We start from the raw sequence: 12,695 nt of genomic DNA, 5'->3' as shown, positions 1-12,695 counted from the left end.
CATAAACATTCCTAGTGGTGATCTTTTGTACTATTAGCCAATTTCTCCCTAAACTCGTATCTTTCAGATAAAAGACTTGAGGTGCTTGGCATCCAAGTACAAAAGGGTCTTCCGGGTAAGATTTTCGAGTTGAGTTGAGACTTGTAAAGTGACTGCCAACACGAATTCCTCTTCTCATATCACATACATCAAACCAATCACATTTTAACAAATATACATGGTGCCATCCCAGGTAGTTGAGTTCAATAACGTCCATTAAAACTCCGTAGAAGTCTATAGGGCTACCTTGATGTTCCCAGGAACAACCACACCGTTGTTTTGTGTAAGACGATGTTCTTCACGGTGCTTTGTGTGGAACCTGGTTCCATTCATAATGCAACCAGTATATGATGCAACCCATGGGTCAGGTCCATACGCTAGCGCGTAAAGATCATCGAACACCTCATCAGGGCTTGATTTACACAATTGCCTAATCTGATTAAAATAAACAAAATGTTAGACATTGTTTATTTGCCGTAAAAGTAAAAAAGCAACAAAATCCTGTTGCAAATAATCCATGTTACCAACAAGGCACTCACGCGCTCCTTGAACCATAGTGGAAATTGATTTTCATGCACTGAGTCAATGTTAATTACACATTCATCTCTCAATTTGTTGTAATGCTCCTTGCATACATGCATTGATAGGACTTGTCAAATTCCATTAGGCATGATGGATAATAGGAAAATATTTATTGGGCAACAATTAAGCAAATTGAAAGATGATACTTACTTGAGGTAGTGGGTAATGTCAAGACAATTGTTAAGGACATACCAACATTGTTTGGCAAAAGTTTTCTTATCTGGTTGAGTTGGACTTGAAGCACCTAATGGCTGCACTTTTTGTGTGAATATTGAAAACTCTGATTTCTGACCTCCTTCACAAACATCTACATTGCATTCTTCTTTAGGATATCTAGTTTCGATATCATGGAGATATATGGAGCAAAAAGTCAAACACTCAATGTGAATGTAAGCCTCAGCAATGGACCCTTCAGCACGAACCTTGTTTCGGACATACCGCTTAAATTTACCCAAATACCTCTCAAATGGATACATCCACATATACTGGATAGGCCCTTCATACAATGCCTCACGTGGTAGATGAATAGCTAGGTGCACCATTACATCAAAGAATGCAGGTGGGAGTATCATCTAAAGTTTGCAAAGTATGATTGAAATATCATCCTCAAGACGCTTCAAGACATCTACAGCAAATGTGCGTGTGCACAACTGTTTGAAAAATGTGCTTAGTTTAGTCAAAGCCAACCGGATGTCAGGTTGCAAGTACCCAGCAATAGAGACAAGAAGTAGTCTTTGTAAGAAGATATGACAGTCATGACTCTTCATTCCAGATATTTTACAAACATTTAACGTAACACATCTAGCAATATTTCCAGCAAATCCATCTGGGAATTTCACAGCTTGTAGCCACTTACAGAAGCTTCTCCTCTCATCTCCGTGCAACATGTAACACGTAGGTGGCATAATCAGTTTTTGTCCATGTTCTTGTAAATGTAATTCCTTCTTTATACCAAGAAGCAACAAGTCCCTACGTGCATTAACTGAATCTTTTGTTTTACCCGGAATCGTCATCAATGTTCCTAACACGTTGTCACAAATGTTCTTCTCAATATGCATGACGTCAAGATTATGTCAAATTTTTAATGTTGACCAATAAGGTAATTGGAAAAAGATACTGGTTTTTGTCCAATTAAGTTTATCAAGTCGCCGCTTTCTCTTCCTTACACCTTTTCCAAATACTACATCTCCAACATTACCGAGTTAATTCAGTAGATCGTGGCCAGATAATTCACAAGGTGTGGTGCAGTGCTCAGTATTGCCATTAAAATTAGCCTTGTTCTTCCTCCAAGAATGATCTAGAGATAGGAAATGATGATGACCCATGTAACAATGTTTTCGACCATATTTCAACCACAAAGAATCAGTTTCACGATTACAAGTTGGACATGCCAATTTTCCTTTCGTGCTCCACCCAGAAAGATTTCCATATGCAGGGAAGTCATTGATCGTCCATAATAATGCTGCATGTAATTGAAACAATTGTTTTCTCGATGCATCATACATCTCAACACCTTTTTCCCACAAATCAATTAACTCATCAATAAGTGGCCGCAAATACACATCGATCTCATTGCCCAGGGCCTTCGGTCCAAGAATTAAAAGAGATAGCATGAAGAACTGGTCTTTCATGCACAACCATGGAGGTAGGTTGTAAGGTACAAGTATTACTGACCATACACTAAAAGGTTTACTCATATTATTGAAAGGGGGATTCAATGGCTAGACCAAGGTGCACGTTACGAGCATCAACAGAAAATGAGATATGCTCTTGATCAAATTCCTTCCACCCAACTGAGTCACGTGGATGCCTCATCACATTCTCATCGTCGAAACGGTGTTCTTTGTGCCATCGCATGGCTACAATTGTATCTTTTGACATAAACAACCTTTTCAATCTTGGTTTTAATGGAAAATATTGAAGTACTTTGTGGGGGACTTTTTTCTCTTTAGTTGTGCACGTTACCCATCTTGACAAACTACATTTGGGACAATCATGCTTGTCAGCATTCTCCTTCCAGTATAGTATATAATCATTTCGACATACATCAATCTTTATATAGTTAAAACTAAGGGCCCGCTCCATCTGTCGTGACTCACGGTATGAGTCAGGCAAAAGTGCATCCGGAAATGAAACTTTCAACAACTTTAGTAGCATGTCAAATGATTTAACACTCCACCCCCCAATTGTCCTTATATGCAACAACTTTACAATGAATGATAACTTTGAGAACTTAGCACATCCTGGGTAGAGTGGACGTTTAGCATCTTCCAATAATTGATCAAAGTTTTTTGCCCTAGGGTCCACATAGGTGGGTCCTTCCCCGGTAGATTGTTCAACTAGCTCTACATTCGTAAATGATCCAAGACGGATGTCATCTAACATTTCATCCATGTTATCAACATATTCGTGATTTTGCAGTTCATTGACATCATCATCAAGGTCATTACCATCCCAAGTCTCTTCCTCCCCATGAAAAATCCATTCGGTGTAGTTTTCATCAATTCCTATGGTGAATAGGTGTCTTTGCACCAAGTCTATAGTGTGGAAAAAGTTATTACGACAGTTAAGACAAGGACACCTGATATTGTTTGTTATTGCATGAGCTTGGGCAAGTGACATGAATTGATGTAACCCTTCCCGATATTCTGTGGACCTAAATCGGTTAGTAATATGCATCCAGCTTTTATCCATGTCAAACTCACTATAAGATGAAAGTAGTGGAGTTGAATAGTTGTCAACTTATTCTAAACAATCTTACATGTGAAAGTCTTACTACACAAAGGATTTATAAATTGATATAATGCAATTAAACCATGCCACATGCTATAGAATGTGAGTAATGGCCCATATAAAATTCAGTAGTCAGTTGTGTCAAGCTGCACAGATTGGTGAAAGGATTGTAAAAGGTTGAGAGCACAGCTGTTGCAATAAATGCAAACTAAAACTGTAACAAGTAATTGGCATGTATAATTAATATACTGAAAAATTTATATTTCTCACTCAGAAACTAAAACTAACAAAAGAAACAAAAAAAAAAAAAAATAGTTTATTGAGTGGAAACATGCAATTCTCAAACTGCAATCAAGCCACTTGTACAAACTCATTGCAGATAACTGAATTTCTAGGCCTAATTCAGAATGATAACATGTAAATTAATGTCATCATGGTCTAATCATGTTCAAAAGTTGTGAGCTTTTTCGTTTTGTATTTACTAAGACATCAACCTTTAGTATGTTCTATTTGGCAATTCCATTTAGTCACTGCTCTGAAATTTTACTTAAGCATACAAACATTCAAATGGTTGATGATCTTCAAACATGCCTATTTCTAGTGCAAGTAAAAAATATTAATTGTTTTTCTGCTCATAGATTCAAAAAGTGCTCCACCCATGGGGTCAAAAAATTTTGGTGGGTCTGAAATACTGCAACTCTCTTACTGTATGCTTGTAAATTTCAGTATTCCAGGCTCTCAAGTTGTCCTGGAGATTCATCATGCCACTTGGTGCCACATGATTAAAAAAGCAAAAAAGATAGATATGAAAACTTGTTTTTCATTTACAATGTTGTACTATGTTTGATTTTAACCTTCTCTATGTTTCCCTGAGGCTATACTCTCTGTTGTTGAACACTTAATGCTAGTTAGTCCTATGTAAAATCAAGATCCAATAGTTATATGAAATCGGCAATAATCATAGAAGTTTGGAAGTTTGAAATTTGAGACATTTCAATGGCTTTAATTGGAAAAAAATGAAAGATGCGTTATTAAACATAATCGAAAAACAAGAAAATAAAAAAAGACCAATGTTGTTAGATTATCTTGAGAAAAATCAGAAAAATACCAAACAGATGAAAGCTAGAAAGAGAGAAGTAAAATTATGATCCAAGCATCTGAATGCAAAAGCCGTATATTCAGTGATGCAAATGAAGATTCACAATCAATTTAATCTGAATTTCAACTAGTATCTGAAAACAATAATGTAAATGGAAATGAAACCATGTATATCTAGCAAAATAAATATATCTAAAACAGATAGACATTCTCAAACTGCAATGAAGGATAGAAATACCACAGATTGGTGAAAGGATTGATCAAACCTTGCTGAGATTGGGACCGAGTGGAGAAGCCGTGTGGGATGGTGGGACATGATGGGGCAGCTTGTGATACCCCATTTTTACGTGTATTTTCACTGAAAGAGTTTTTTTAATTTAATTAAAATATTAGTTCTTTTATTTTAAATTATCGTATTTTAATTGATTGATTTAGTTGTAATATTTGTTTTGTGAAGCTTTCTTAATATTAATTATCGTTTTGAGTTTCAATTGCTGTGTAATTTATTTTAGTTTTTTTATTTAAAATTTAGTTGTTAGTTTTTACTAATTATTTATTATATTTTAACTTGATGTGGTGTTTAAATTATTTTAATCGTTTTATAGCTTTTAAAATTGTTTTCGTGGATCAGTTTCTGGACTCCATAGGTGAGGATTGGACTTGATTTCTTTTCCCTATCTTTTCTTTCTCTTTTTCTCTTTTGCTCTTTTCTTTTTCTTTCTTTTCTTTTTTCTTTCTTTTTCTTCTTCTCTTCCGTTCTCCTTCGGCGCGACATACTCTCTCTCTCTCTCTCTCCTCACTATCGACGTTTTCCTTCTACCGCCCAGACCGTCGCCGTTCAGGCACCGTGGGCTACACCACCCACCCAGTTTTCTTCCCCTCCGACCAGTGAACCTCCCAAACAAGTTTCACCTCCATCCGAGCCACTGTTAGCTGCCACGAGCTCCTCCAAGCCACATGGTTTTTCCTCCATTTCGCCGTCGTCGTTCCACCTCCGGCCACCATTTCTTCACCACATCATCACCTACCTCTTGTCATCCTAAACCACCTATTTTCAGCTCCAATCCGTTGTCAGAGTAACTCCCACGAGCTCACCTTTGTTTTGCCATTTTTTTGCTTCCACCTCCACCCACGGCCAACTCTCACTTCCATTAGCTTCATAAACACCTCTAGGCCATTCCCTATCAATGCCAAGTCTTGGTTGGTCCCCGTTCAAAAGTGGGTATTTTACAACCCACAACCACAGTGTATTTTACACTGTTACGTTGCTTTTTCTTCGCAGCTCCTTCAAAAATTATCATATAGCGCTGTAAATATTTTTCAAACTCTATTTTAGATTTAAATATATTTTTGCTTTAACAATAAATTGTGACTGGTTGGTTATTCCGTACTGAGTCCGAGGAGTCGGGGGTCGGATGGATTTGAGGATAGAGTTAGTTATGTTTGGTTGATGTTGAGATTTATTGGATATTTTGTGTCTTAATATTTGCATTTCATAGTGCATACATGTTCATGTTTAAAAAGGAAAATTAGGTTTCCGTGTAATTGCATGTATGTACATGTGTTGGAACTTGAAAACTGGACTTTCAAGCGAGAAATGATTTTTGGTATATGTGAACGATTGGATTGACTGGTTTGAGTCAGAGGCACGTGTAGGGATAGTGGTGAGCAGGGTTGGTGATAGAGTCCCGCCTATGATTCTCGCCTCCGGTGCACGCGGTGTAGGGATGGTGGTAAGCAGGGACGGTGGTAGAATCCCGCTTGTGATTCCCACCTACGGTGCCCGCGTATGAATGGTGGTAGAGTCCCGCCTGCGATTTCCACCTACAGTGCTCTGATGGTTTGGTTTTTGGGCCATTATTTGGGAAAATGGTGAGGTTATGTTTAAAGGAAATATTTTAGGCCAAAATGAAATTTTTTGGCGTGCGTGAAAAAAGGGTGGATTTTTGGGACATAGGCATATGGCATCATGTTCATGCATATTGTTGTGGCATGGATATATTTTTTTATCTTGTGGTTTGTTTGGATTATTACTTACCTGTGGCACCATTGTGGTACCGTAGATTTTGATGCAGATGTTGAGAAGGAGGAGAAGGCTAAGCCCGAGGAGGCGGCTTCGCCAGAATTTTGATTTGGAGTTGTTTATGTCAAAAATTATCTCTACTAGTTTTTATGTCTTGTATTTGGTTTTGTAACTATATTTGAGACTTGTAATATTTTATTATGTGTGCTTTGAACGAGTTTGTATTTAAACAAAAATTCTGGTACTTAGTTATAAGACTTTTGTTATCCGTTGCGCTATTTTATTTGTACAGTTGTTGTATGTACACACACTTGGCACTCGTCGATGGGATGTGTGACCCGTGTTGTCATCATCCTGACGCCTCGATTTCCACGTGTTCGTACGTGGAAGTTGGGGGCGTCACACAGCCTATAGAGAGAGAGAGAGAGAGAGAGAGAGAGAGAGAGAGAGAGAGAGGAACGGTGAGAAATAAAGAGAGAGACAGAGTGGAGGAAACTTACCGGCTAGGCGAGGAGGGACGGCGTGCAGCAGGGAAGCCGATCTACCACAGCGAAGAAGGTAATTTCGGTGGAGATCGAGGCAAATTTCTACGGTGTTGTTTTCTCAGACAGTTTTCAACGTGAACGAAGTAAACAACTGATGGAGGGTGTTTTGCTCTATTTCAGTGGTGAACGCAGGGGGCTCCACACGGCTGGTTCATGCTTGGTGGTGGAGGCTCTTTTTGAGCATTTTCATGAAGCTTCCTGGTGCTCTGCAAGGTTGCTCCGAGACTGGTGGGCAGTGAACATAGACCGACGGACGTTGCTTCGGTTGGGAATTGCAGATGATTTTGCGGAGAGAGGAAAATTGCAGAGAGGGTGAATTTGCAGGCTTCTAGCATCACGTGGCGATAAAGATGTCGCCGCAACAAAATTAGTCACCATTCCAGGCTTGAACAACGGTATTATTAGTTGTGATGAATCGAAGTCGCCGTAATAAATATATTTGATGGCGAATGTCTTTCTCACCACAACAAAAATGCCGCTACAGTAACTACTAGGCTGTTACTAGGAAACCTGTCTCGCCCTTTCTAAATTTGGCAGCAACAACTAATAATTCTTGTAGTGAATTGAAGAATTTTGTCTCCAAAGTCTACAAAGCTCAAGATCTTGTCCCCAAAACCCAAATGTCTCATAGCATATAAAGAGAAATTATATTTACAATTCTAAGGAGTGTATGCGCATACAAATGCATGTAGGATTTTCTCACTTTTTTTTCTTTTTTTCTTTTTGGTAAATAAAAAGCCTTGCGATTATTTTCTATATATCCTCCCTTAACATCTTTATTTCCAAGTGAACTATTTCCTGATTTTTTCATTCAATATTGCTGTAAAACAGCAATATTAAAAATAAAAAACTCTTTGGCCCCCTAGAAAAATGCATAAACATATTATCCTAATTCCTTAAAATGTGAAAAGGCTCTTCGATCTAACTACTCTATCTAAAATCTTTGAATCTCGACAAAAATAAGAAAAATAAAGGTATCTTAATTATTATTTTATTAAATCCAAAAACAATGTTCTCTAAGAGCTAAGAAATAATATTTTTATATATATGCATAAATAAATATGTGACCCCAAAAATTCCAAAAATATGAATATATATAATTAAAGCCAAGAATTTTGGCCTCTAAACTTGGAAATATATTTGTGTATGTAGGTAGGTTTTCTTTTCTTTTATAATTCAAAAGTCTCATCATCTTTTAACTACTATTATAGCTCTCTACAAACAAACTGTCTAAGAGATAAAACTATTTCTAACAGAGACTCATATCTCACCCTTCAAAAGAGGAGATGACTTAACCTCTATTGACAAAAAGGTCCAAGAGACGAGTTTTTTTTTTTTTTTTTTTTTTTTAACTAAACAAAAGGAAACAACAATGAAAGGAAAAATATATATGTGAAAATGATGAAATACAGTCCAGGTCTACTCCGGTAGACTTCGAAATTAGCTATAAAAACAAGATCTGAATTACCTGATTGTGGGAGAATATATTTAGATTTGATGAAAGATCTTTCCTTAGACATTTTAACGAGTAAGAAATTAAATTGTCTCTTTGCATGTTCTGTTCTGTTCTGTTACATGAACAGTAAACAAGAAAATACATAGTTTTTACATGCTTTTGTACCTACAATATTGAGGCGCACCCAAAACTCAACCGCCACAAGCATAACTTTTCGCAATCATATTTTAAAATTAAAGTATTTTATAAAATAATGACATTTTTATAAATTATTTTATAAAAAAATATTTTATTTAGAATATAATTATAAAAAACATTATGAACTATAAGCTACAAATGGCCCTAATCTTGACGTAGCACTACCGCGTAGTGCCACGTGATATAATTTTAATTCATGATAGCATTGAGAAAATATTTTCTCAACCACTAATTTTTAATCCATGAGCATCTCCAAGTCATTATCTGTACTAATTTAATATTGTTAGTTGAACTTTCGCTATAAGTAACAAGAGATACTTATGTTTGTTAAGATTTTTAATAATCATTTTTAGCTTTTTTCTCCCTAGTTGTTTGTTAAGATTTTTAATAAAGTAATCACGATATTCGGGAGTATCATAAATAAAATGATCACCCGAGCCAATCTTTTGTTTGTCGAGTTTGGCTCAACTCAAAATACTCGAGTTCTAACCTGAGCTCAAAATTTTTATTTATTATTTGTTTGAACTTGATTCGGTAAGCTAAACTTTCAACTCAAATATGAGCTTATCCTACAAACGAGTTCGAGTCAAGCTCGGCTTGAATGGTTTATTTTTTTATTTTTTAATAATATTTTATAATTAATAAATAAGATAAATAAAAAATAAAAAAAGGTAATATTAGATTTGTACAACTACCAAATAAAACCTTTTTTGAATTATAAGATTTTAAAAATTTATAAATAATTAATATCTAACTAGTTGATATTTATCTATAATAACGATACATTATATGCTTATATAAATTATTAATACATACACAATATGATAGCATATATCTATTTCATAAACCGTTCCCATATATTAGTATATGAAATTTTTTCTCAAAAAAATATTAGTATATGAAATTATTAAATCTAATCGACTAATTATTATACAAATTATAAAGTATAGCTATGAAATATATTCAATACATAGACATAAGTATTTTCACGAGTCAAGTTCGATTTGAGTTTAACTAGATTAGTACCGAGTGAACTATTGAATAGACTGGTTCATTTACACTCTTGTCTCTTGATGCAGCACTACCATGTGGTGCTATGTAGTTTAATAAAAATATTAACATATTCAAAACAAAAAGCATTCTTAAACATAAAAGATGAAGAGTGAAACCTAAGTAGGTTCCTCTACCCCTTTCAATAAACCACGGAAAATTAAGATGATCCAATAGTATTATTGTTAGGGTGGTGCTAGGGCCATCGAGAGCCCTATCGAAGTTTTGTTCCGATTAGTGCAAATTTTTTATTTTTTATTTTTTGTTTCTATTTTTTTTCAAACATTTTTTAAATCCCTTAATTTAAACATTTTTTATGAAAAAAAAATCATAAACTTATTTAAAAATGCTTACTTAACAATTAAGCAAAAAAAACAATCAATATCTTTTCTCGATAGAGTGGCATTTCCCTTATTGTTATAAAACAGATGGAGTAAAGAGTCTAAGTATTTCTATTTTTGGAAACAATATTTTATGGAATAATAAGTTGGGTTGACAATGCAATTTTTGTTGTTTTATGTCTACAATATGGAGTAAAATAAATAGGACTAAGATCCAATTGAATGTCTTGATCATGATTGCCTGAAAACAAAAAAAATAATGGAATGCATAGTCAAACTGGGCAGGCCCTCCCATTTTTTAAAAGAATATTTTAAATTAATTAATTAAGTTTGTATTTACCAACTTTTATTTGACTTTGTGGAAAGACATCAAACACCGATCGATATATGATTTTTGCAATATTAGTTGTTGAACTGTTGTATGTTAATGCAATTTTCTGTAAAGGCTAGAGTCAATACTGCATGCGGTCGAATGGCCTACCGCGGACGTGCCTGGACGACAATTGAATGCTTAAATACTAGTCCATAAATTTAATAATATATAAAATACATAAAATATAAATTGAGAGATCCAAAGACTTAGCCTCGTTTGGTTATATATTTTAAATAAAATGAGATGAGATATTTTGTTGAAAGTTAAATAAAATATTATTATCATATTAAATTTGATTTAGAATTAAAAAATATTTAATTGTTTATTATATTTTGTATGAAAATTTAAGAAAGTTGTAATAATTAGATTAGATGAGATGAGCTAGTTTGGTATTTGGTATCGAAACGAAGCCTAGATAGTTCAACAATAAAATTTATATCCACGAGTGTTTTAAAAATGAAATCTATTACATTTTGTTAAGAACTTGACAAACAGAAGATTAAATTCTAGATAACTAGAAAAACATAGAGAAAGAAAAGAAGGCTATCGTATATTGCATTAAGGCTACTGAATTGAATGAATTGATACAAACGTTTTACATGTATTTATACAGATATGAGAAGAGAATAACAGATGTCTTATTAACATAAATAACTGTCAATGTACATTCTCTAATCTGCCCTTCTCATATTTAGCTTTTAATTCCATATCTTCTATCTTTGATGCTATACTCCAACACCCCCCTCAAGATGAACATGAATATTGAGGATGTTCATCTTGCGGAGAGTATGGTGAAAAGGTAAAGAATCAAGTGGTTTTGTAAGGATGTCTGCCAACTGTAGTCGAGATGGAATGTAAAATAGCTTGATAAGGTTTTGCTGTAGTTTTTCACGAACTAAATGACAGTCAATTTGGATGTGTTTGGTTCTTTCATGCTGAACTGGATTGGAGGCTATGGACATGGCAGATTTGCTATCAGTATACATCAATGTTGGCTGAGAATGATGAATCTGTAAATCCTGCAGTGCATAATTCAACCATTGGACTTCATATGTTGTGGCTGCAAGTGCTCGATATTCTGCTTCAGCAGATGATCGACTGATAGTTAGTTGCTTTTTGGACTTCCATAAGATCAATGAGTTACCCAAAAACACTGCAAACCCTGTGACACTTCTCCTTGTATCAATGCACCCTGCCCAATCACTGTCTGAAAATGCCTTGAGTTGCATTTCTGAGGATGCCAAGAAGAACAATCCCTGGCCTGGAGTTGCTTTCAAGTACCTTAACACTCTAACTGCTGCTTGATAATGACTTACAGCAGGCTTAGCTAGGAATTGGCTTAGGACTTGTACTGAATATGCAAGGTCTGGTCTTGTAAGTGTTAAGTATAGTAGTCTCCCAATGAGTTTTCTGTAGGCTGAAGGATCTTCATACAAATCAGAATCATTGGCTGTCAACTTTAAGTTGGTCTCCATTGGAAAGGCTGCAGGCTTTGCACCAATGATTCCTGTGTCTTGAAGAATATCCAATGCATATTTCCTTTGGCAGATGGAAATACCTGCTTTGGATCTTGCTATTTCCAATCCAAGGAAATATTTGAGGGGCCCCAGATCTTTTATAGTAAATTGATCATGCAGAAATTCTTTTAAGAGTTGAATTTCTTGTAAGCTATCACTGGCCAACAACACATCATCAACATATACCAGCAATGCCATAAAAGATGTTGTGGATTTCTTTATAAAAAGAGAGCAATCAGAATTCCCTTGAGTAAAACCATAACTAATGAGGGCAGTAGACAGTTTTTCAAACCATTTTCGAGATGCCTGTTTGAGACCATAAAGGCTTTTTAAAAGTTTGCAAACCTTGTTTTCTGCATTAGGCATTCCAGGGGGCAACTCCATGTAAACTTCTTCTTGTAAATCACCATGCAAAAATGCATTGTTTACATCCAATTGGTGGAGATGTCAGTTCTTAATTGCAGTCACAGCAAGTAATAGTCTAATAGAAGTCACTTTTGCCACAGGAGAAAAAGTATCAAAGAAATCCAAACCCTCTTGTTGATTATAGCCCTTTGCCACTAATCTGGCCTTGTGCCTCTCTATACTTCCATCAGCTTTATATTTGACTCTAAAAACCCATTTACAACCAATAGTCTGTTTATTTTTAGGTAGAGTAACAAGGTTCCAGGTTTTATTTAACTCCAAAGCCTCAAGTTCATTTTTCATAACTTTTTGCCATTCAGGAAATTGTACAGCCT

General features: G+C 35.2%; 2 protein-coding genes across 2 annotated transcripts; both read right to left on the bottom strand.

The window, feature by feature from the left end:
• Positions 1 to 2,319: 2,319 nt before the first annotated feature.
• On the bottom strand, positions 2,320 to 3,315 carry LOC122275604. Its single transcript, XM_043084765.1, has one exon. The coding sequence runs from the start codon at positions 3,313 to 3,315 to the stop codon at positions 2,320 to 2,322; it is 996 nt and encodes a 331-aa protein (XP_042940699.1).
• A 7,848-nt stretch (positions 3,316 to 11,163) lies between these two features.
• Positions 11,164 to 12,339, bottom strand: LOC122275525 (uncharacterized mitochondrial protein AtMg00810-like). The gene has a single exon (XM_043084658.1). The coding sequence runs from the start codon at positions 12,337 to 12,339 to the stop codon at positions 11,164 to 11,166; it is 1,176 nt and encodes a 391-aa protein (XP_042940592.1).
• Positions 12,340 to 12,695: the final 356 nt, after the last annotated feature.

This window comes from Carya illinoinensis, chromosome 1, assembly GCF_018687715.1.
Source record: "Carya illinoinensis cultivar Pawnee chromosome 1, C.illinoinensisPawnee_v1, whole genome shotgun sequence".
Lineage (NCBI taxonomy): Eukaryota > Viridiplantae > Streptophyta > Magnoliopsida > Fagales > Juglandaceae > Carya > Carya illinoinensis.
This window is presented reverse-complemented; position numbering and strand designations above follow the sequence as displayed.